This window comes from Rutilus rutilus, assembly GCF_951802725.1.
Source record: "Rutilus rutilus genome assembly, chromosome: 25".
Classification (NCBI taxonomy): Eukaryota; Metazoa; Chordata; class Actinopteri; order Cypriniformes; family Leuciscidae; genus Rutilus; species Rutilus rutilus.
The window spans coordinates 2,956,814-2,981,813 of NC_140229.1; the positions used below are offsets into that span (position 1 = coordinate 2,956,814).

At 37.7% G+C, this 25,000-nt stretch overlaps 1 protein-coding gene across 3 annotated transcripts in view; it reads right to left on the reverse strand.

The window, feature by feature from the left end:
- The window catches only part of ttc28 (tetratricopeptide repeat domain 28), a 307,380-nt gene that overhangs the window by 14,670 nt on the left and 267,710 nt on the right, over window positions 1–25,000 (reverse strand). For all 3 annotated transcript variants that reach the window (XM_084400084.1, XM_084400083.1, XM_084400085.1), the window contains 5 exons: window positions 22,661–22,770; window positions 16,018–16,147; window positions 14,570–14,788; window positions 11,883–12,027; window positions 5,793–5,933 (listed from right to left, as the gene is read on the reverse strand). In XM_084400084.1, the coding sequence (XP_084256210.1) occupies window positions 5,793–5,933; window positions 11,883–12,027; window positions 14,570–14,788; window positions 16,018–16,147; window positions 22,661–22,770 (745 nt within the window). The remainder of the gene's footprint in view (window positions 1–5,792; window positions 5,934–11,882; window positions 12,028–14,569; window positions 14,789–16,017; window positions 16,148–22,660; window positions 22,771–25,000) is intronic.

Here is a 25,000-nt window from a genome sequence, read left to right on the forward strand (position 1 = left end):
ATAATATTATATTGTATACTGGCAAATATTATAATAATAATTATTAGAACAATTAAGAATAATTAAGACTGTCATATACATATATGATATATGTATATGACAGTCTTAATTATTCTTAATTGTTCTAATAATTATTATTTTTATTATTATTATAATTATTTTAGAAAATATATTATAATAAAAAATAATAATGACAATTCCTCTGCCAAGAATATATTATTATTAGTAGTATACAGTATAATAATAATATATTGTTGGCAGAGGAATTGTCATTCTTATTTTTTATTATAATATATTTTCTAAAATAATTTATTGATCATTATTGTCTTTTATCAGCTATAGATGCCATATTCAGCTTTAAGAATCCGCAGGTGAAATCCCTGTAACACACGCACGCACACACACACACACACACACACACACACACACACACACACACACACACACACACACAGCTTTAATCTACAGTAACACATCCCTCTGGATCTCTTTAAATAAAGACAGAAGCCACACATCACCTTACGAATGACATCAAAATAGCTCGTTATTGAAGAATCAGTGTGTGTGTAACGACGGCACACACTCCAGGTCTACTCGCCATCACTATGGTAACTTCCTTCCCACTTTCTGTCACGGAGGTCTATCATTACACGCCTTCAAAGAGATAACAAACCTTCCGGCGCACACACACACACACACACACACACACACACACACCGGTGGCTCGTTCTCCCAAACTCTGGATCCATTCAGAGGTTAATTGGGTGATCAAACACACCCCGTTTCCCTCGTGAGGCTCGTCAATGTTTCATGAGCATCAGCGCCAATCAAACCGCAGGCCGACGAGAGAAGCGTGCATTATTATACGCAAAATTATTAAAAAAAATCAATTCTGCTGTTATTTACTCATCCTGTGTGACTTACTTTCTTCAACAAAAGAACACAAATACACCATAAAAATAGTCCAGTGTTGTTATTGTTAACTGAAAATAAAGCTATTAAAAATACTTTTCTTTAACTGAAATAAAGCTTAAATAAAAAATAAAAAATATTTTTGCCCATTTTTTTTTCTTCAGTGTAATATTTATTTTATTTTATTTTATTTTATTTAATCTTAATTTCATTTAAAGATTTTTTTTTTTTTTAATATATATAGTTTTGGTAATTTTAGTACTTTACCTTAATTTCATAAAGTTTATGTCAAGTTTTTATGTTACTAAAATAGTACTAAAGTACTAAAATAACTAAAACTATTAAAAACTGTTTAAAAAAAGCTTAAATAAAATAAACATTCAAAGAAAAACTGACTGAAATAAAAATAAAGCTGAATATAAATATGAACAAATAATAATAATAAAATAACAAAATTACTAAAACCAAAAATCTAAATGAAATTATAAAAATAAAAGCTAATATTAATAAATACTATAATGGTATATAAATGCACTATATTCCATCTCTAATCAAGAAATCAGACTGATCATCTATATTTTATCTATACTATCCACCGATAATCAATACCAGATTAGTGAACAACTCACTCTCACTGATTCTTTGACCAGGATCAGATAAAGAACGACTCATTAATGAGCTATTCTTCTGAGTTGGATCTTTTTTTTAGTATTTAATCTACTTTCAGTGAATAAACGCTCACATTCGGGTCTGTTCCTCATGCAAATCTATCTTAAGAAGACTTGAAACAGCCATTTCAACCCGTTTAATGATGTTTATTTGTCATTTTGGAGTTTGACAATCACTTTCACTACACAGAAAAGTTCCGGATGCTCCTCAAAAATTCTCCTTGCTTTAGAGCTAAGAAAGTTTGAGTGTGAGACTGAGTGAACATTTGCTCAGGCTTATTAGGGCAGATGAGGAGTGAATCGTGCTCTTTGTTTTAATGAATATAAAGAGATGGAGAGAGAAGCGCAGCTCTAATGATGACCGCTCCGACCCCGTCTTTAACAACCTCTCCTCCTGCCCTCGCTGTTCCTGTCGTCCTCCTCCCCCTCTTTCACTGCTAATAACCAGCTTTCGTTCTCTCGTAATGAATCAGGACTCGACTGAATGCTGAACTATCATTCGTACTGGCTCCTTAATTATCACCCGTCAGAGTCGTTCTTCTCCTCCAGCAGAGTTTAGATCCATTATGAGCAAAAATGTTTACTAATTGCTTAATGATTTGGTGTTTGATTGGGCTTTTTTCAATACTATTTGAGTGGTTTCTCTTCCCGTAGATTAACATCAAATGGTTATTTTGGTTAAATATAAACATATGCCAGATCTAGGACAGGAAACCTATCTAAATAATTAGATGACAAGTTTTAAAAGTCTTATGATGGTGTTCTATTTATTTATGTACTTATTTTTTATGTCGTTACCATTTATTGGTTAACTGTGTTGTTTTGTGTACATGATTGTTTATATCATTTCTTGTTTGCAAATGAGAAAATCAATAAAGTACAAATCATTAAAAATAAAGTCTTATGATGGTACACAAGTGGGGTTGGGTATCATCTGAATTTTAACGATTCCGATTCTTATCGATTCCTAATTTTGATTCCAATAAGGTAAAAAAAACAAAAACAAACATAGATACAGGGTTCGAAATGAGGGGGGTCTTACCCCCTTAAGAATTCTTTGGGGGATTTTGGGGGGTCCCCGACAAATATATTTTAACGTTAAAAATAATGGTGAAAATTATAGGTCTTTAGTGACGTTTTATATTTATAACAGTAATTCATTTATTTCCTAGTGCAAGGCAGCAATCAGGGCAGCCATTAGCCGAGTGAGTTCCTATACAGCGTCACAGATTGTTGTTGTGGTGCTCCCGCAGACACGCACTGTAGCTGAACGGGGCAAAACGAAACCTCACAAATCTCTATAATTGCTTATAGTAAAATATTAGGAGTTTGAGTTCCTATATCAAAAGTTGCATTAATACCCAGTGTAATGATTAGAAGAGTACGTTTGTCAACGTTTCTTGTTAGCTAAGTATGTGTATGAAGCCAAATGATCTGCCAGCTAACAGCAGACTATGGAAGCTTGTTTCCGCCACAGAGTGAAAAATAAAAAAGGTAATTCTGACTTTTTATCTCAGAATTACGTGATATAAAGTCGCAATTGCAGGTTATAAAGTCAGAATTGCGTGATATAAAGTCGCAATTGCGTGTTATAAAGTCAGAATTTTGAGATATAAACTCGCAATTGCGAGAAATATACTTGAAATTCTGACTTTTTTTCTCAGAATTGCATGTTTATATCTCGCAATTCTGACTTTATAATACGCAATTGGGAGATATAAAGTCAGAATTGCATGATATAAAGTCGCAATTGCTATAGATAGGCCTATAATTCTGAGGTAAAAAAAAGAAAGTCTGTCTTAAAAATAAACTTACGGACTTAAATATCTCACAATTGTTAGTTTATATCTCACAATTCTGAGAAAAGATGTCAGAGATATAAAGAGAGAGATATAAACTCTCAATTATGTGTTATAAAGTCAGAATTGCGTGATATAAAGTCGCAATTGCGAGAAAAAAAGGCAGAATTCTGACTTTATATGACGCAATAGCGACTTTATTTCACACAACTCTGACTTTATATCTCTCAATTTTTTGACAGATTTGCATGAAATAAAGTCGCAATTGCACGTTATAAAGTCAGAATTGCGAGATGTAAACTCGCAATTGTGAGATAAAAAGTCGCAATTATCTTTTAAAATGTTTTATTCAGAGTTAGAGGGTTACCTGTTAGATTATAGCCACTTCCCCAGACACCACTACAATACTGGGCCTAGCCCAAACCATGAAAAACATCCCAAGACCATTATCCCACCTTCAACACTTCAACATTGCTCCATATATTTTTATTTAGTCTTCCTAGCAAGGTAGTCTTCAGAATTTGTAATAATTTAAATAACTAATTTAGTCTTCAGCAAAACTTTTCATTGTACCTGAATACCATGAACAAAAATCAACATGCTAAAGAACACGAACACAAGTAACTTTAGCCTGTGGTTTAGCAAAAACAACTAGCCTAACTAATATAAATGCCAAGCATTATTAAATACAAGTAAACACTCAATCACAGCAAATAAATACCTCAGGTATTTGATTCCAGAATATATTAAGTATATCAATTGATTTTTAAAGACATTTAAGGGGTCATGAACTGAGAAATCAAGCTTTTGACACTATAAGAATATCCTGTAAGTTTCAAAACTGAAAACGTCCTTGTTTTACTGTAACCATGTTAGTGAGTGTTAGCGAGATGACGAGGAGTGAAGAGCAACACAGGATCACTGAACTAAAAACAACATTACCTTCCAAAGGATCCTAATGCTAGGAATGTGGATATTCATTTTCAACAATGTGAATGTCTCAGTTGAGCATTATGTATTTGTATTCGGTACATTTCACTGTGGATTCTTTGGTAAATCAGTTGCAATTTCGGCGCAGGCTTTCCAAACAGACTTTTACAATATGGACTCGACAGTAATGCCACAACATGACCGTGTTAATTATAATGCCCGATCTATGATAAGTGATTTCTGATATGTAATGATTCATGTACAGTCAGATGTTCTTTGTCTATGAGGCAGTAAATCAAACCAGTGATGAAACGGTCAGGATGAAAATAATCTGTTATTTAAACGGTGTTATTTAAAGCATTCAAAGAACGCTCCCTTTACAATCGCTGGAGCTGTCAATCAAACAGCGCGAGTTTATCAGCGACTCTCGCCCAAAACTCCCGTTATAATCAACGAATCTCTTATTTACACTGTGTTTGCACTGTTATGATGAAAGCATTCGTAATTGTGCAGAAATCAAGTTGCAATGATGAGATCACTGCATTCATGCGCCCAACATGTCTGTTGATCATCACTGCAACCTTTCATGCCACGATCTAAATATAATGCTGTAATCAACACTTTTACGAGAGCCGTAATAGTAAAAACGTGCTTTCGAGAGAGTTCCACATGTCATACTTAGCTATTTCATATGCAAAGATGTCAGCCAATCACAGCAGTGGATGTTTACACTGAAGTCTCACAGCAGACACGCCCCTTCAAACAGAGCGTTCAAATCAGAGGCTAAAATCAGGGTAGGAAAAATGCCTTTTATTTGTCAATTATGACCATTTTTGATGTAAAAATCATTCTAACATTATAAGCGCACCCCAGGAAACATTATAAAGCAATAAAATAATGCAGTTCATGACTCCTTTAAGATGTTTTACTGGAAAGCTAATCAATATCACGACTCATCTCTGCACAATTTACCTTCATGTAGGTCTTGAAAAATACTCCCAGAAACAAAACAATAACACCATACAACTCACATGCTCCAGATCAACTCTTCTAACGCAATCTGACCAAAATTGAACTTGTTATTCACTGATAATCTTTACTTCCAGTGACCAGACCAGTGAACACCGTGATCATGTGACCTGGATCAAACGATTCATCAAAGAGATCCAAATCATTAATACCTGATTCACTAGAATTGACTTGGATTTTGAATCGTTTGATCACTACTCAAGTAGATTTTCAGTGAATAAAACAGTTAAATTTGGGTCTCTTGCTTAAAAAAAACCCTATCATTTAACTTCAGATAACTTCTATCATACAATTTGAACCAGTTTCATGAAACTTTAATGGTGTTTATTTGTCATTTTGACCTCCTACACTTTCATTATACTAAAAAGAACATCTTGAAATACTCTCAGAAAGCTCTTAAAAGTGTTCAAAGGTTTTCTGAGCCACTTCATGTGAGGATTGTTGTGTGTCTGACCTGTTGAAGAGGTTGTTTCTGGAGACCATCCTCAGGAAGCCGGTCGGGTCGGTCACGGAGTTGAGTTTATTATTCAGTTCTTCAAACTGCTGGTCCAGAAGGTCTCCAGCTTCGCTCTCAGTCTCGCTGCTGGAACACGCTCTGAAACACACACAACACAACGTCATTTACACACAAATCATGGTACAATCACTGCAAAGGAACTTGACTTATTGCTTTTTTTTTTTAAAGAAAAAAGAGCAATAAATAATTGAATGTAGTAAAACTAACAATCAGAACAATAAACATTACTTCTGGCAAGTATAGGTCTTTATTCAACAACAATGGAATACTTGCTTCTGATTGGCCAATCATGGAATTGACAGGTCATCAACGTTACAATAGAGTTCCAAAAGTAAAAATCCCATTCATTTCCTTTTGATTTTTATTGATCAATTGATCATTTTTGTATGATAACTTGCAAAGCATTAAAAACAGACCTAATGTACGCTAGGTTCTTAATCGATGATGTATGCTTTTTCTTTCAACTAATTTTTTAAATACTCATGTTAAACAGTGGAATTCCTGGTGAAAAATTACATTACCCATAATTCTGCAGACAAATCGCACCAAACTAGTCAGTTACACTGCAAAAAAAAATTTGCTACCTTAAATTTTTACATTAAGTTACATTAAACTGACTTAAAATAAGTTAAGCAATTTAAAAAACAAACTTTTTTTTTGAGTTAAAGCAATGTAAAACCAAATGTCACCTTATTATTCATAATTTTTTTTACGGTGTATGCTCTCAAACTACTTAATAATTTGCATTTATATGCATATTTTGCAATAAACGTAACATATACTGTTTTATACTGTCATGCTTCAAATCAAGGTTTGTAAGGCTGTGATTCACCTCGTAGCTGGCTCGTTTGGTTCATAGTGTAAAGACTTTAAAAAAAAAATACTATGGAAAAATGAATGTGGAAAATACCGGAACCAAGGCTGCTGAAAAAGTGGGCACTCAATGGATAGAAATATGGTTCAACCAATCAGATTTCAGAGGCGGAGAAGTCAGTTTTAAGAAATTAACTCACGTTCAAATTCTGTCTGCATGTTCTTTCTTACTCTCCTTTCACCATGAAACACTTTAGTTTTACAACTGATTCAAATATTATTCAAACAATATATGAGCTCATGCATGTTTGAGATCATATGAATCAATGTCTCTGAAACATAACTGGCAACTCAATTAAGTTCCTCAGCCACAAAAGCGCAACATCTGAGTGATGAAACGCTCCCCCGCTTATCAAACACACTCGTTTTATATCAAGACATGCACGTGTTTGTTGACTTTTCATTCCCGACATCCATTGAGATGCAACACAAAATAACAGAAACAATGTTATAAACGACCAAACAACTCGAGCACAACGGCAGCCACAATCACTGATAATTACTCGGCGTCTGAGGAACGCGTGAGCAAATTTCTCTGATTAGCTTTAATGAAAAAACAGATCTCTTCAGTAATCCGACTCATCTGAGACGACACACTCGGATACCTCTATTGGGTTAATAAGGTTTTATCCACCTCACCTCAATTACACACTAAACGTGCTTCATTCGTACCTAATGAACGACGCAGATGCTCTGCTGATTATTTTGATATGAAGAGATTTGAATGCTCTGAATAGCTCATTAGCACGTGTTTACTTGAGCACTTCGCGCTGAGAATGAAAGGGAACGTCTGGTAATCGTGTCCCCTGGATTTCCAAACTATTCCGATGCACCAACGTTCCTCTCATTTTGTGTCCTTAATCTCCGCAAACATGTTCGCACTCCCTCTCGAGACGCAAGCCGTCCCAAATCCTGTTGAAATGTTAATTTAATTCTTTGTCAGGATACACTCCTCTAGGATGGGAATAATCTTGTTTTGGTGCCAACTAGAGCCGGAAAATGAGATCTGCTCTTGTGCTTACAGTGACCCAGTCGTGGGGCGAGCGCTTGCGTCTGCGACCCGTCCGCGTGCCGAGCTCTAGTGGATGTGGGAAGCGTGCATTGGAAATGAAGATGGCTGGGATGTGAAGACAGCGCCGTGGGCCACATGTGTCAGGCAGAGATATGCGAGGATGCTCTGAAAGGAAAACCTTCCTAACACCCTTACAGGAACGGGAACGCTCACCTGGAGGGCAAAACAAGGCTTTCCTCTGCTGCCCGCCAGTTATTTTGAACAGGTTTGTAACTAGTAGTTAGCCTGGGATATTAAAAGACCAAATTCAATATACACCTTATTGACGGTGGATATTATGTACAGGAAAGTAAATGAACCCAATGTGCAATTAAAGAAAACAACGCTTAACCTTTTCAGCGTGTTGCGTTCATATTCTGGGCTCATCGAGGAAATGTATATAGTATATGCATCATCAATAAGGCGTATACTGAATCTGATCTGTTAATATCACTGGACGTTAAAAGGGTCCTATTGTGTATTTATACGCAGAATAAAGGGGCGGGGCCTGGTTGAGTTAGTTAGTAGTGTGTTAAACTGGCGGTTATGGTAAGGGGCGGGGCATTTCCCAAACACACTCGAAGCGCTCGACCAATCACAACACACTGATCCAGCCGACCAATCAGAGCACAGTATGCTTTTCAGAAGGAGGGGCTTCATAGAGACAGGAACTAAACAGAGCGTTACTGACAGACTGGGAAGAGAGGAGCCGCAACAATGACACAATAAGGTTTTTTTTTTTTACTTTCAAGAACAAAGTCCAAAAACAAAATCAAGACTTTGTCTTAAAGTGGACCTATTATGCCCTTTTTCACTTGAAGTGTTTTTCACGTGACGCGTTTTAGAATGTCCCGCTATTTTTAGTGATCACAAGGGCCCAAAACTCACACTTTATTCACATATTTTTTCGTTTTTCTTCTTTTGAGAGGTGATCTAAATATTAGTGGCTTGAAACAGATGGAAAATTGAAAGGTCTGTCCTGCAGGTCTATGTTTTGCCCAGTCATGTGACTGAAAACTACGAACAGTGAGCGAACCTGATCCGGAGTTATACTACTATTTATCATCTCAGGACAAAGTGAAATAAAACTGCAAAATGTACAATATTCTTATATGAAAGTAACAGTGTTTTATAGTGTGTAACTCATATGTTTATAGTGTATTCTATTGTACTTTTTTAGTGTTTATTCATGGTTGTGTGCAGCCTTGACAGTTCTTTATCTCTCGTCTGTGGCAAATAAAACTAAAACTGAACACGCTGTCTGCGGCGGACGCGTTTGAAAGCCATTTCTGCTGAGACAAGCAGCAATAAGAATGCATTAGACTATAATATGCAAATTATACATCATCAACAGCGGATTATTTCCTCAAATTAGGCCGAATTGTTTACGAACCATAACTCAAACCACAGCTTCACATCATATATATATAACCTTTATTTAAACAGGAAAAGTCCCATTGAGACACAGTCTCTTTTACAAGGGAGTCCTGTATAGCATATTCAATCATAGGTTACAAGACAATAAATTACAATATAAAATACAAAGCAAATTTACACAAAATTTACAAAATATTTGCATGTAAAGATGCAATAAGTTTAAAATATATAAACAAACAACCACACAAACCACACAAACAAACTCAAATGGACCTGGGAAAAGACTAAACACCGCAGTGTGAAATGCCTTAATTAGTGGCGCTCACTTGGTCAATTATCACTATTACTGCTGCTCATACTGAGTGTTAATGATTGATCAAACCCTTAACCATATTAAATACAACTGTGCAGCAACATCCGTGCAAACACCCTTCATGCCGGCGAGTTTTGCATGGGCAAACACTAGTCACATTAACAATCCAGCTGGAATTGTGCATTAATCACAGAATTATTCCGATGAATCTCACGAGCAACGCACTGATCTGTCTCAACCAAAGGGTGGAAGAGGTCTCGCTAAACGAAGCATAATCGCTCATATTGCAGACGGTCGTGGGTATCACAGATCCTGTTCGTGCCTCTTTCTCTCTGCACAATGAATGGGGTCTTCAAAGGTGGCATATTGCACCCAACCAAGTGGAAAAGATTGCTCGCAGCCCCTCAGTCGAGCGCTAAATTATCTTTTAATGGGCAGGGATGAGCGCAGAGCTCGCTGGGAGAAGCCATCACACCTCTGGTGACTAATGCGCTGGGGACACGCAGCTTTCCACGCGCGTACAATAATGGCCTTTGTTTCAGGCTGATGCTTAATTCACACCAAGAGCTTCTGACGTTCTGCCATCCTTCTCTGCATTCTGCTCCTCCAAACCTGCCAGCGTCTTCACCTAATTAATGTCAGAGTACACTCAACACTGCAGCAGCGACTCCTCTCGAAGCCTCCGTGGGAGAGGTGAATAACTCCCAGAGATCAGTGCGGTGTGGCCTCCAGCCCCGCTGTGGCGTATGACAGCATCGCTGAGATGTTCCTGCAGGGCATTAACACACACACACGCACACTCATCCCTGCTGCGCTCGATGCCACCGACCAATCATCCATCCATCAGGGTATATTTAGGAGGTTGCAGTCTTTCACACTAACATGCACACAGATAACGGGCCATGAGCACTGGACATGCTCTTTTATTGGGAAAAACATTCTTAAATCTTACCTAACATCCAGTGCACCCTAAAAAACATCTAGGAACGTCCTAACAAGCATCCAGAAAACCCTAGCGATGCCCACTTAGACTAACCTAGCAATCAGGGTTTGAAATTAGCACCCGTCAACCCGCCAAATGCAGGAGAAAATCAGCTGTGGCGGTAACGCTGTCAAATCACTGGCCAATCGGTGTGTTACTGATTATATTTACTCACTTTGCTGGGGAAGTTCGTGTAAGACAAATCTGCACTGATTTAGTGCAAATACTCAACTCGTGAGTCGTCATGATATATTAGATACAGAGTATTGCACAGAATCTGCTCATATCTGGCTTACTTGAACACACACGTCACTACGCAACAAATAATGGCGTGCTTGTTAATTTGCATTGAAGCAATAGCGAAGAGTAAAAAGCATTGGGTTAACAGAAAAGACATTTTTGGCGATGAGAATTAAAGAGGAAGGGGGGAGATGGCTGGATGACAGGATCTTGTTGAATAAGAAATTAACGTATGAAATCCAAATTTTATATAATATATAGCTGTAACAATGTTAATCTGGTTTATTTATTTTTATTTTGGGCTAGTAGAAGTTCTGAACGGCCAGTCATTTAAAAATTTGTAGCCATATTGGCTGATGAGTTCATTTCAAACCCTGCTAGCGATGCCCTAGGAACCACTTAGACTAACCTAGCAATGCCCTGGTGAGTTTTGCACAGGCAAACACCATTCATATTAGTGAATATCGAAATTATGAATAACTAGCGACAAGTCTGGGCAATAAGTTTGATGTGTCATGCATACGCCACCAGATGATCTCCTTTTATATCTACCTTGATATACAAATAAGGTTCATAGTAGAGCTGCACGATTCTGGATTAAATGAGAATCTTTTAGAGACTCTTCCTCGATTCTGAACAGACAACGAAACAAAATAACCTGTAATTTACTAGAGGTTTGAAATTTTAAATGTTTAATAAATCTGAATTATTAAAAAAAAACTCTGGTTGAATGAATGATTCAATGACTCACTTATAAATACTTCCCTTGTTTCATTACTGGATGGAATCAGTGTTTTTTGAACGAATCTCTTGAATGAATGATTCAATGGCAAACACATTTTTTAACGGTCACCTGCCGCCACCTACTGGTGTAACGATGTAATTGATACGATCCTTATTTGAAGCGGCAAGTAACTTTCAAAATGTGATTTGCTCTATTTTGATCGCTAAAGAAATCAGTGTTTATATCCGAACTATAAACTTTAACCTCACTTCTGTGATATTTTGAATATTTGTCACACAGAAATAATGATACTGTGTGGTTGAAAAGACTGTTTGTGAAGCTGTTTCATACCTACACATGATCAGCGGCCGTGCGAACACAGATCCGAATGTTCGCTGAGATTCAGTCAAAGCTGAATCGTTGTCATTTAGGGTGTTTGATCTTTTAACGATGATTAATGCATTCACCTGCTGTAGTAGGAGTCCACACCCAGAGCTTCACGGGCATTAGCGATGTGTTGCTCCAGAGACGAGGGCATGACGCCACCGCCGGCCTCCTGGAAGTCCTCCGTCGCGCCCTCACCCAGATACACCTCGTGAAACTTCAGGATCCCTGTCAGATGGAGAGCAAAGGTCATGCCGATTCAGACAAAGGTCTTTATAACTATATTACTTATTAAACAAATATGATTATGGTGATTATTATCATTAACCAATGTTAGTTATATTGCTGATGGTGATGTTTTATAAAAGCAATATATCATGAGAGCTTACTCAGTACAGTGATTTCACGGTAACACTTTACAATAAGGTTAATTAGTTAACTACCTTAGTTAGAATGAACAATACTTCTTCAGCATTTATTAATCTTAGGTAATATTAATCTCAACATTTACTTTTACGTTATTAAAATCAAAGGTTGTATTTGTTAACATTAGTTAATGCACTGTGAACTAGCTTGAACAAACAATGAACAGTTAATAATTATTAATAAATTAAAATATTAATAAATGCTGTAAAAATTTTATTGCTCATTATTAGTTTATGTTAGTCAATACATTAATGTTAACTAATTAGCCTTATTGTAAAGTGTTACCGATCTCACCATCACACTTAAAGGTCAGATGTAAAATACAATCATTCAGACTGGACCGAACGGTCTCAAACTCCAGTGTTTTAGACATGAAGTGCGTGATTTGCCTAATAATGAAATTAGAATAATGTACAGAGCCACACACGAGTCACGAGCAAGGTCAGCGGTCTCCTGTGACCGGATGAAATCTAGTTAGGTGAATTTTGTAAATGAGCAAAAGCACTCCCGCTTTCAGATGTACGCTGGTTTGACGTGTCTTTCTGCTACAGACGTCAATGCTGGAATAAATAAATACATGAGCTTCAAGTCCAGAGAGATGCAGACGTGTGTGAGGACGTGTGTGAGTGCTTGTCCAGGGTTTTTTAGTGTACTAAAACTAACACACACATATGTATATGTTTTATTTATATTTACGGAGTGTGTTTTACGTGTGTGTGGTTGTGACGGGTGGCATTAGGGAGGCAGGTGGTACTGCCGCTTTGCATTAATTCTCAGCTTTTTCCCAGCTTCACCAAACAGCAGGCGGCACAATGAAGCCGTGGGGAACAGAAGGTGTTAGGAGTACGACAGCGTGAATCTGAGTGTGTGTGTGTCACTCGATGCTATACTTTTGAAAGTGAAGCAAACCCAGATTAGGACAAACAACTGTTAATTTGTTGTAGGATGAGGTTCAGCAGAACTTACGGCGTGTTTGAGTGTGTAACAGGTGCCTTCTGGGTAAATAATGACTTAAAATAGCTGGCATCAACTTTTAATCTAAGTATTTTTTTAAAACGGTATCTTTTTAATGTGTTCTCAACTTGCTACATTAACAAACTTATATGTACACAGAGGTGTAAAGTCCAGGTTCAGAAAGTAAAAGTCCTCCAATCACCTGATTTGCTAATTAGCACATCTTTTCAGCCAGGAGATAATTAGAGAACTAAATAGTGAAATCTATACACCTCTGTATGTACGTATGTAAATATGTACATAAAGGCTATTATTTACATCAGTAGTCTTTAGTTTATTGACATATTTTTGTTTGTTTTTGTTCCGCATTAACCAAGTGTGTGTCTTATTGATGTGTTAGTGTGTGTTGTGTTGGTGTGTGTTCAGACAGACAGACAGTGTCTCAGCGTGTCTCCGATGAAGGGTTCAGGCGTGTGCTGTGCCCGTCTCACACCTCCATCACCCCCCCCACCCACATCACATCACTCCATCGCTTCAGTCAGGCTGAGCTCAACACACACCACATCACACATCACTGCCAGACATGCACGCTTTACACCACCTGTCAGAAGTTTTTTTTTTTTTTATGTTTTTGAAGCCTCTTCTGCTCACCAAGGCTGCGCTTATTTAATTAAAAGTACAGAAAAAAAGTACAGGCCTATATTTTAAAATGTAATCTATTCCTGTGATCAAAGAAAATGTTCAGCATCATTACTCCAGTCTTCAGTGTCACATGATCCTTCAGAAATCATTCTAATATGATGATTTGATGCTCAAAAAACATTACTGATTATTATCAATGATGAAAACAGTCATGCTGCTTCATGTTGTCGTTCTCGTACATCTGAAATCCCGTCGCTTGCACATGTACAGCTCTTCGTAACACTCATAAATATTATCATATTGAGTATAAATATTTTGCATGCAGTAAGGCGAGTCACATGACTTTTCCCCGCTTTCTCTCCATACTTCAAACACACACACACACACACATACGCACACACACATGGAAAAAACGTGTGTTACATTATTGCATGACTGATAATTGAACTAGGCCTAACTAATCACACATCTTTCTTTGTATTTAAAGCAGCGCATCAGTTTGTGCTATGCATTAAAAAGTTGTCTGTTTTCTCATGTTACAAAGACCATGCATGCTCTCTCTCTCTCTCTCTCTCTCTCTCAGACACACACTCTCTCTCTCACACACTCTATACATGCATCAGACGGATATATTCAGCTTGTGTTGTTGAAGCTTCCCCATGAGTGATATGTCCTTCAGACCGTATAAAGTTATGCAGAGCGTTAGTGGTGGGAGTTCATGAATGAACGGGACTCTGGAGTGTCTTACCGGACCCCGGGGCCAGGAGCCAGCTGTACAGGTATCCCGCCGCCAGGGAGAAGTAGAGCACCAGGGCCCGCTGCCCGTTCACCGTGTCCAGAATGTGCTCGACCGTCACGGGTGTGTACGGGTCCGAGTCCTGCTGGCCCGTCTGTCTCTCCACCAGCAGATCGGCGAAGGCCCGAGTGCGTCCGCGCTCCGCCACGGCCAGAGCTTCGTCATGATGCCCTGAGTAACACATTACAGAATTGGCCTTTATTTGTCATTGCATCGGGATACAACAACATTTTTGAGAGATTGCTCAGCGGTGCTACAATACATACACTTATAAACACTTCAACACTCAAGTATTTCTTACTTCATTTACTGAGATCATTGACTGTTTCATCGTCGCTGTCAGGCGGAAACCTTTCACTTTTATTCATTAATCATTACTATTGATCACCCTTTGCGTCTGTCTGTGGGTTTTGCAAAATGCAAACCAATGAAAAGTGTTAAAAGAGCTTGTGACTAAACCTCATAACTCCCTCAAACTGTCAGTCAAACATCAAAACTCAATCGTGAATGAAGTGCCGCGCACGGTTTGGAACATCTGTGCTTGTTTGCAATGCAATGGTTAATAAAGTACAGTGTTTTCTTTACTCTACAAACACTATATATATATATATATATATATATATATATATATATATATGATATATAGACTAATGTTTAATGTATTTGAGGAGGGGAGAAGAGTGTCCTAGTTCAGCATTTGTCAGCGAATTATTGTTTTATATTACACATTTTTTCTCGTAGTCTTTCACGATGCAATTTTGTGCTTTTTATATCTTGTAATGCTTCTAATGTACGGAAAATAAACTCAAATGCAATATTTTCACTACTGTCTAAAAATTTGGGGTCAATTTCTTTTAAATACTTTTACTCAGCAAGGATGCATTAAGTTTATCAAGTGAAAGTAAAGACATTTATAATGTTACAAAAGATTTGTATTACCAATAAAAACTGTTCTTTTGAATCAGAGGATCCTCTAAGAAAAATACCACGATCTACACAGAAATATATAATACAAGAAACATTTTTTGATGAGCTTAAAAGACTTTTAAGACTTCTAACCATCTATAAATCCTTGAACAAAGATACATTTGCTTGAAAAGCAACACTGCATAATATATTTTTCACATTTTACCCAAATTTTACCCAAATCTACACAAATAAATGTCTCATGTTTCAAGGATTTGTAGATATCTGAACTGGTAAAAGAGTCAAAAGACACTAATTAACTCATTAAGAAGTCTTTTCTTGCAATGTAGCCAGTCAGCTGGTCATTTTAGCAAAATAAATAGTGACTTTATAGTGACTTAATTAATCCTTAAGCGTTTAAACACTGTTCTGTGGTCTGAATGGATACTGCATGATATAAGCAGGAAGGAAGAAGAAGAGGAGAATATTTATACCAAGGCTGACAAGGACCCTCTGGAGAGCCTGGTACGAGGAGGTCTGCAGGTCGAACAGCGAGAGCTTGTAGTCGGTGCTGTGCTGGGCTTCATGACGAATGGTCTCGAACAGAGCCGACGCACGGTACAGCTGTGAGGCAAAAACAAGATTCACACACATGTGTTAATAATAAAGCACTGACCTGCTCTGACACCGATCACGAAACACTGCAACGTGTGTTATCACGCTACGGAGAAACACAACGCCTAATGAGACCAGCGTGTTTGTCTGCAGTGCTCAGATGTGACCAGCGGAGGGCAGCAGACTTCCACGCCTAAACACACATCGGTTTCACACACTTCTGTGCTTGTTTTCTTGCTGCCTTTAATCAAATCACAGCAAGTCAAGATGAAGCCCTTATGGAGCCGTTGAGCAACATAAAACCAATCTAGGCACGTGTGGAAATGAACGTCCTGAAACAGCCACAGTTGTGTTTGCACTGCAAGCGGCTCGTTCTCGTTTGGTGATGGAAAGTGTTTCGAGGTCGAGTTAGTGTGTGGGATGACTGACGTGGTATTTCTGGCTAATGATAAGCTCTCATTCAGAGTCAGCATACGTATGTGTGTGTGTGTGTGTGTGTGTGTGTGTGAGACGCTGCCACCGCTGACAGCTCGTGTGCGTGAGGGAGAAAACGAGTGTGTAGCTGACATCTGAGTTGAGAACAAACCTAAAGTAGCAATGCTAACTTAACTAAGTTTTCCAGTAGTGTGATGAATTTCTTCATGCCTTAAAATAGCTTGAATGTAACTCGACACCCTCGCCTCATTTAGAGCCATGAATATGCTAATTAGCCCCGCCTCCACTCACTCACGCCAGCTCACAGATTCACTCAGTCAACTTACTGAGGTAAACTCTGCACAATGGTGTCGCTCTTTACAACGTCGGACACATAACGGTAATTAATATGAATAGCCTTTTGCTTGACCAAGTTATCAAACTAATGTGTTGCTAATGTTACACAAACTATGCTCCCGTTCGCATCTTTCTTCTAACAATCATCAGAAACGATTTGAACAACTCATAACGTCAGTGGGAGAAAGGCATATAGTTCATCATATCATAGTAATATACATCATACAACCGCTATATTGCTAAATCTACCCGAGCTTCTCTCAAGCCTCCTCTGCTAGTTCACTGTTAATGATATGCTAAAGCCCACCGGCACGTTGATCTGATTTGTTACAAGGTAGTTTGTGACGTCATAATGATGCAATGATTAAACAGACGATTCACTGGTGAAATAAAAGATTCACTAATCAATAAACGATTCACTAGTGTAACAAAAGATTCACTAATCAATAAACGATTCACTGGTGATATAAAAGATTCGCTTATCAATAAATGATTCACTGGTGAAATAAAAGATTCGCTAATCAATAAACGATTCACTGGTGATATAAAAGATTCACTAATCAATAAACGATTCACTGGTAATATAAAATATTCACTTATCAATAAATGATTCACTGGTGAAATAAAAGATTCACTAATCAATAAACGATTCACTGGTGAAATAAAAGATTCACTAATCAAATAAATGATTCACTGGTGAAAAGAAAGATTCACTAATCAAATAAACGATTGATTCACTGATAAAATTTCACAGTGTCTTCTTTTTTGCAGTAAAGTGCTGCTTTTTGTCCCTGTGTCTTCAACTCAGTTAATCTATTTTATAAATGATCACACTTTAGTTTAGGGTTCAATTCTCACTATTAACTATTAACTATGACTTTTGCCTCAATAAACTCCTAATTACTGCTTATTAATAATTAGTAAGGTAGTTAAGTTGAGGTATTGGGTGGATTAAGGGATGTAGAATATGATCATGCAGAATAAGGCATTAATATGTGCTTTATAAGTACTAATAAACAGACAATATCCTAGTAATATGCATGATAATAAGCAACTTAATAGTGAGCATTGGACCCTAAGCTAAAGTGTTACCAAATTTGTGTTGTGTATATATATATATATATATATATATATATATATATAAAGTGGTATATTCAGTGTTGTATGTTCAATGTTATTCAGCATAAACGACTTGTAATTTTTTTTTTTCTTATTTTATGCAGATATCGGACTAAACTTAGTGAGGTTTATACTTAAAACAAGAAAACTCACTTGGAAAAAGAAATATTAATGCAATAACTTTAAAATTTAATAAAAAGAAGTCTTAAAACCTAATGCATTTTGCTCCTCAAGCAAGTCTTGTTTACAGAAATATTTCAATATTTTTACAGCAAACCTAGACAAGAATACCATTTATAAAAAAGTTGCAGTGTCTATACACTGAAAAAAAAGGTGTACGTTTTATTTTGAAACCATTTCACTCAAAGATTGCTAGTAAAAGAAATGGCCAGTAACACATTGAATTAAATGTGGCATTTTGAAGCAGACAGACTAAATTAGTATTTTCTTGTAAAATACACTCCAGTCATTTTTTGTTTCATTTAGAAACACTTGGAAACATCATTGTTTACAGTGTATTTGTCTCGTCAAGCCGTCCTCCTCCACACGAGCAGTATCTCGTACTTCAGCGCCCCCCCCCCCCCCCCCCCCCAGTGCTGGCTGATGCTGCATGTTTGAGTATTTATGTGTTTTCAAGATATATGTGTGTGTTTGTGGCGTGGAATGCAGCGTTTCTCAGGGGTTCGGCTGCAGAGAGCCCTTCATCAGCATACAGCACAGCCAGCCTGCAATCAATTAAGAGCGGAATGCATCAGCACACACACACACACACACACACACACACACACACACACACACACACACACACCATCTGCAATCTGCAGCGCTCCAGAACTGTCTATACATCACACACACACACACACACCAAACTGAGTCACCAGGGAGGAAGGCCATGAAAAGCTACTATTACTACACTCACACACGCTGTACTATCAGCTGACTCGGGTTTCTTTTCATTTTCTCCACTCCATGGCCTGAAACACTCTGCAAACGCAGACACAAACGCTCGGTCGACACATTTCAAGAGCATGTGCACCTTCTGTCATATTTTGGAGGCTAAAATACTTTCTCATTGCCTAGTTTAATATGCAGAGATACCTATAGTTCATTCATAGGTCGTGTGTCGCTTTTTAAAGGGGACCTATATGCCCTTTTTCAAAGTCTTGATGTTGTTTTTGTGCTCTACTAGAACAGGTTTTCCTGCTTGAATGTTGATTATTTCCCTCATATTCTCCATTGTTGCAGCTCCTCTCTTCTCAGTCTGTCAGTAACGCTCTGTTTAGTTCCTGTCTCTATGAAGCCCCTCCTTCTGAAAAGCACACTGTGCTCTGATTGGTCGGCTGGAGCAGTGTGTTGTGATTGGTTGAGCGCTTCGAGTGTGTTTGGGAAATGTCCCGCCCCTTACCATAACCATCAGTTTAACACACTACTAACTAACTCAACCAGGCTCCGCCCCTTTTTCTGAGAATGAATTATTTAAATGAAGAATCTTGTGACGTGTTATTTTATGAAGAGGGCGGGGCAACCTGTCACTCACATGAGATCCACCAATAGCAAACCACAACCATCCAATCCATTCCGATCTGAAACGCAAGTAACTTTGTGGGCGGATCTCGGGCGCTGTTGCTATTATACCGGCGGGATAAATGACTCTTGCGCCCGACACAAATCTAAAATGGGTTGGTCTGAAGTAGCTTCATTACTCATAGGTGTGGTTTGGGCGTAACGTGAAATAAACCAATCAGAGCGTCATCTCACATTCCCTTTAAGAGCAGGCGTGCTTGTTCCATGGCGGATTGCTATTATAACGGCGGATTTGCCAGACGCACGCCAGGAGCGGTTCACAGCCGAGGAGACCGACGTTCTCGTCAGGGCCATAAAACACAGAGAAGTGACATTGGGGATGGAGAAACACACCATAATTAGCTTCGGTTAAACAGGCGTATTATAATTTGGGTAAATGTGTAAGCTAGATTTATGCCTATTCTTTAACATCTTCATGGACACAACAATGATTTCCCACAGGTGGAATATTTTTCCTTGTAATTATGTATGGTTTTCTAAAAATGAGAACTGCTGTGTCTGTGTGTAGATGAGAGAAGCAAAGTGTATGGCGTTGTGCACACGCTACATTATGGCCAAGCATGCGCCCTTAAAATAGCATCTGAATAACATGCGCCACTGACTTTAGACGAGGTTTCTCCTGGTCTGTGGCGGAATTGTTTTCTGAAACTGCAAAATAGCACCAGGGAACGTTTGCGCCGGGACACGCCTCCTCTTTTCGCTGAACCGCCCCCGGGAGCACAAGTTCATTCCCTAATTTACCGATGTGCGCCTGTGGAGGGAAAAGTCCGCTGTGCGCGGGTGCAAAATAGGAATGATACATGCGTCGCTGTACAAAGTCAATTGAGCTGAGTGCAAGATAGGGCCCTAAAAGAAAACACCCATAATACCCCAGCAAACACCTAGCAATCATTTTAAAAACACCCTTAAGTATTATAAAAAACAACAACAACATTTTTGGAGGGAATTTTTTTGTTAAAGTGACATTTCCTTGTGAGATCTTGCAGCACACACACATCTGGACGTCTCAACAAAAGCAGCACTAATCTGAACGTGTAGTCCGTGGCGTGTTTGATTGACAGCTGCTGCCAGAGGCGCGTGAGGCTTGAGACTGACTGTCTCTCTCTCTTTCAGACGTCCCTCCCCAATGGCACAGCTGCCTAATTGACAAAATTGCCTGTATGATGATATAAACACATTATCCTCTAATCTTCCGTCTCCCTGCAGACGTTCGGCACGTATGCGATCAACATCCTTGAGACCCACCGAAACCGAGACGCGAGAACGGCTCTGTAAATTACAGAGGGAGAAGAACAATCTACAGCTTTCCTGCCCAGACGGCCAAGATGAAATGTGATCCGAGCAGACGATTACAGAGACGTCACCGTCTGAGCCGACCACCTAAAGAAATCAGCAAAAAAATCTAATAAAATCTGTCACTTTGAGCTCAATAAATAATATCAGAGGTTCAATACACACCTCAGTCTGGTTTCATGCTTTTTATTGGAAAGATTAGTGCACAAAGCAATCCTAAAATGTGACAGGAAAACAAACAGCGATGTCTAACTCATATCAAAAGTACACTTTTTTATTAATGATTCATATTTTTCCACATATTTTATATCCGGGGGAGTCATTTTTTATTTTATTTTTATGTTTATGAGGGCATTTTTCTTCACATTTATTTTATTCTAACATATTTTCAGTCAAAAAAACCCCACTTTAGATTAGTTTCACTTTCAGCAACACTCACTTATAAGACATTAAATACAGATTTAGGATTATAAATTGTTCTCACAGGAACTCACTCATGAGCTCTTAAAGAGACAGCGCTCTTCAACAACTGAAAGCTTGAATCTTTACAATGATCTACTGTTGCCCCTTTAATTTAGTGCAAGATAATCTACTGTAAATGTTAAAATAGATAGGGATAAATATGCACCCAACACTGACTGACAAGTTTGGCGTCGGTAAGATTTTGTAATGTTTTTGAAAGGACAGTCGTATGCTCAGCATTTATTTGATAAAAAATACAGTAAAAACAGAAATATTGTGCAATATTATTACTATTTAAAATAAGTGTTTTCTATGTGAATATATAGTAAAATGTAATTTATTCCTGTGATCAAAGCTGAACTTTCAGCATCATTACTCCAGTCTTCAGTGTCACATGATCCTTCACAAATCATTATAATAATATGATTTGATGCTCAAGATTTTTTTTTTCAGGATTATTAGATATTGAAATTTGAAAAATGTACTTTTGTATCATTATAAATGTCTTTACTGTCACTTTTGATACATTTAATGTCTTTGCTGAATAAAAGTATAAAAAGTCATATATATATACAGTATATATGTATCCCTAGAATATTATTAAATGATTTATTCAAACAGACATTTAAACTAATCTATCTGGAGTGTCTCTGTCACTTTCAGGTTGATTTCTGTTCTTTTTGTGATTCACTTGGACCCTTTAGTATTGACTTGTGAATCATTCGACTGTAAAAACGTAGTTCAAGCTGTGGTGTTCTCAAAACAAAGCTCTGTTTGCACTTCAGCACGTCCATTTCTGCAGCGATCGATGGTGTGCGTTTACGCCGGGACTATTTCCTTCACTTCAGGCACAGACATCACACACCGCGGCTTTGAGTGACTCAAATGAATCACTGAATCGGTTCACTGAAGCGAACGAATGGAATCCGATCAGATGAATCGCGCAACATCCAAATCCTAATCAGGGATTCCTCAAACAAACCATGAGCTGGAGTGTTTGCCGTTCGTCTCGTTTGGACTGAATCAATTAGGGCCTGAATGCAGAGAGTGTGTGTTTGTGCAGCGAGACTCCCTGAACATCAAATCCGGCCTCTTTGTTTGTCTCACACAATGATGAAGTCACAAGTGAAGAGTCTGACGGCGATGACAAGTCCGCAAACACACGTACGCCTACAGACACATCATTAGAAGAAGCAGAGACAGTGGAGCTCTGTCAAGAAGAGCACTCATGAGCGTCGTGTGCATCTGTGCGGGGACTGCGGTAAATTGGCTGTGTGTGTGTGTGTGTTGTACCTGGTGCTGGGATTCCTCCAGATTGCCGCTGGCCCACAGCGAGAGCCCCAGACGGTGTCGAATCTTGGCCTCGTCCTCTCGACGGCCCAGCTGCTCAGCCAGACGCAGACCTGAGACACACCGAAACAGAGATTTACACACAAATGCTTCTCCAGGAATTGTTTTAAATGAACAGTTTAAAGGGGTGGTATAATACCCTAAGTTATGTGATAATACCTCACAGATATTGTAATATAGCATGTTAAAGTTGTCACTTTTTGAGGGTGAGCAAAAACACACCGTTTTTTGTGTCTGTCCCTTTAAATGCAAATGAGCTGCTGCTCCCGGCACAGGGGGCGGAGCTTCAACAGCTTGTACTCACACAGACATGCACTGAAAATTTCTAAAACTTTTAGTCTTTTATGTTCAAACCGGATTCAGACAATGATGGAGAGACTCAAGAAGAAGAGACAACATGTAGAAGCAACAGGACATTTCTGAATGATAAGTAGATGAATTAATGTAGCTTATGTGTAGTTATCTTCTAGTCATTGATTAGCATATCCTGTCTTGATAATCTATAAATCGTGTTCTGGGGGCGGGGTTTATGTAAATTCTAGGGTTGGTGATGTCACTAACCCGGGAGGAATGTGGTGTAGTCTCTACCAGCCGTTTGTTGTAGTCCTTAAAAAGCGATTTCTTTTATTTTCCTTTGCTTTGAACTTTGAGCGTTGTAACTTTGCAGATGTTGTTTATGCTCAAACAGCAACATTACACACTAACTAAAGTTAGAAAAGTCAAATCAACCACCCCTTTAAGTTTACTCATCTCAACCCCATGGCAAAAAGTGCTTTTCTTGGTTTAATATATCAAGATTGTATGCTTTATGGCTTTTAGTCTATGTTTGTTTGCAGTATAGATGCAGTAAAGTTGATAATTGTATTTAAATTGTAGTCTTTCTTTTCCAGACAAAGATTGTTATTTTAGTATTATTATTATTAGTATTTATTAGTATTTTGAGTAAAGCTTTTTTTTTTTTTTTTTTTTTCAGTTTTTATTTTGATGTTGAGTTTTATCAATGTGCTTGTCATTTTATATATTTTTTATATATATTTAATTAATTAATATATATTTTAAACAACATTTCTATTTAGCTTTCAGTTTTAGCATTTTAGTAGACTTTTTTATAACACTTAGATGACAAGGCAACTTTTCTCATTTTAATTATTTTTTAATTATTTCTTTTAACCTTTTACCTCATATTTATATTTTATATTCCTACCAGCTATATTTCAATTGACCAAAACATTTCAAAATAGTTTTAGTTAACTGTAACAACACACACAGTGTTTCGTCCATATCGTGACCAGGTGTTGCCAAGATTCAGAAATGAGTTATAATTCATAAATTAAACTTAATAAGCTGTTTGGTTAAAAAAAATAAGCTTAAATATATTGAATATACATTTAGATTTTTTTAAGGTAATTAATCCTTTTATTCAGCAAGGACATGTCAAATTGATCAAAAGTGACAGTAAAGACTTGTTGCAAATGTTTTCTTGCTGTGCTTCATCAAACAAAATATGGAAATAATGTATAACAGAGTGATTTCTGAAGGATCATGTGACACTGAAGACTAGAGTAAAGATGATGAAAATTCAGCTTTGATCACAGGAATAAATTACATTTTAACATATATTCAAGTAGAAAACATTTATTTTAAATTGTAATAATATTTCATAATATTACTGTTTTTACTGTATTTTTAATCAAATAAATGCAGCTTTGGTGCTAGTCTTTCAAATACATTAACCAATCTTATCAACCCAAAACATTTGAACAGGAGTGTATATACTTTGATTTCATACTTTTTCCTTCCGTTTTATCTGGAAGAAAAAACATGCATTTTCTTTTGTTGGGTGAAGTACTCCTTTAATAAAAGCATAACCAAAACTCTCAAGTGGTTGAAATCAGTTCTCGTATGTGTATTGTTTTTAAATTCATATTTTGGTGCGCTCTGCAATTAATCATCCTACAATAACAGCCTCCAAAACATTCCCTTGTCTTTTCTTCCTCCATTCGTTTCATTCTCTCTGTTTTCATGTTTTTCATCACCAGACTTTGACATGGCTGTCGGGACGCGCTGGTATTTAGGTCTCCTCAGGCACTGATCTGAAGAAAAGCCTCAGAAATGATTTTTTTCCCCGTTCAACACAGACTTTAATCGCGTTTCAATACCACTTTGATTCCTTTAGAGTTCAAACCCAAGACAAAAGAAATGCTCAGTAAAACACTCCCCCCCCCCAACACCATCTACACGACCACATCGCTCTGAATTACACACACTAGTGAAGTCATGTCT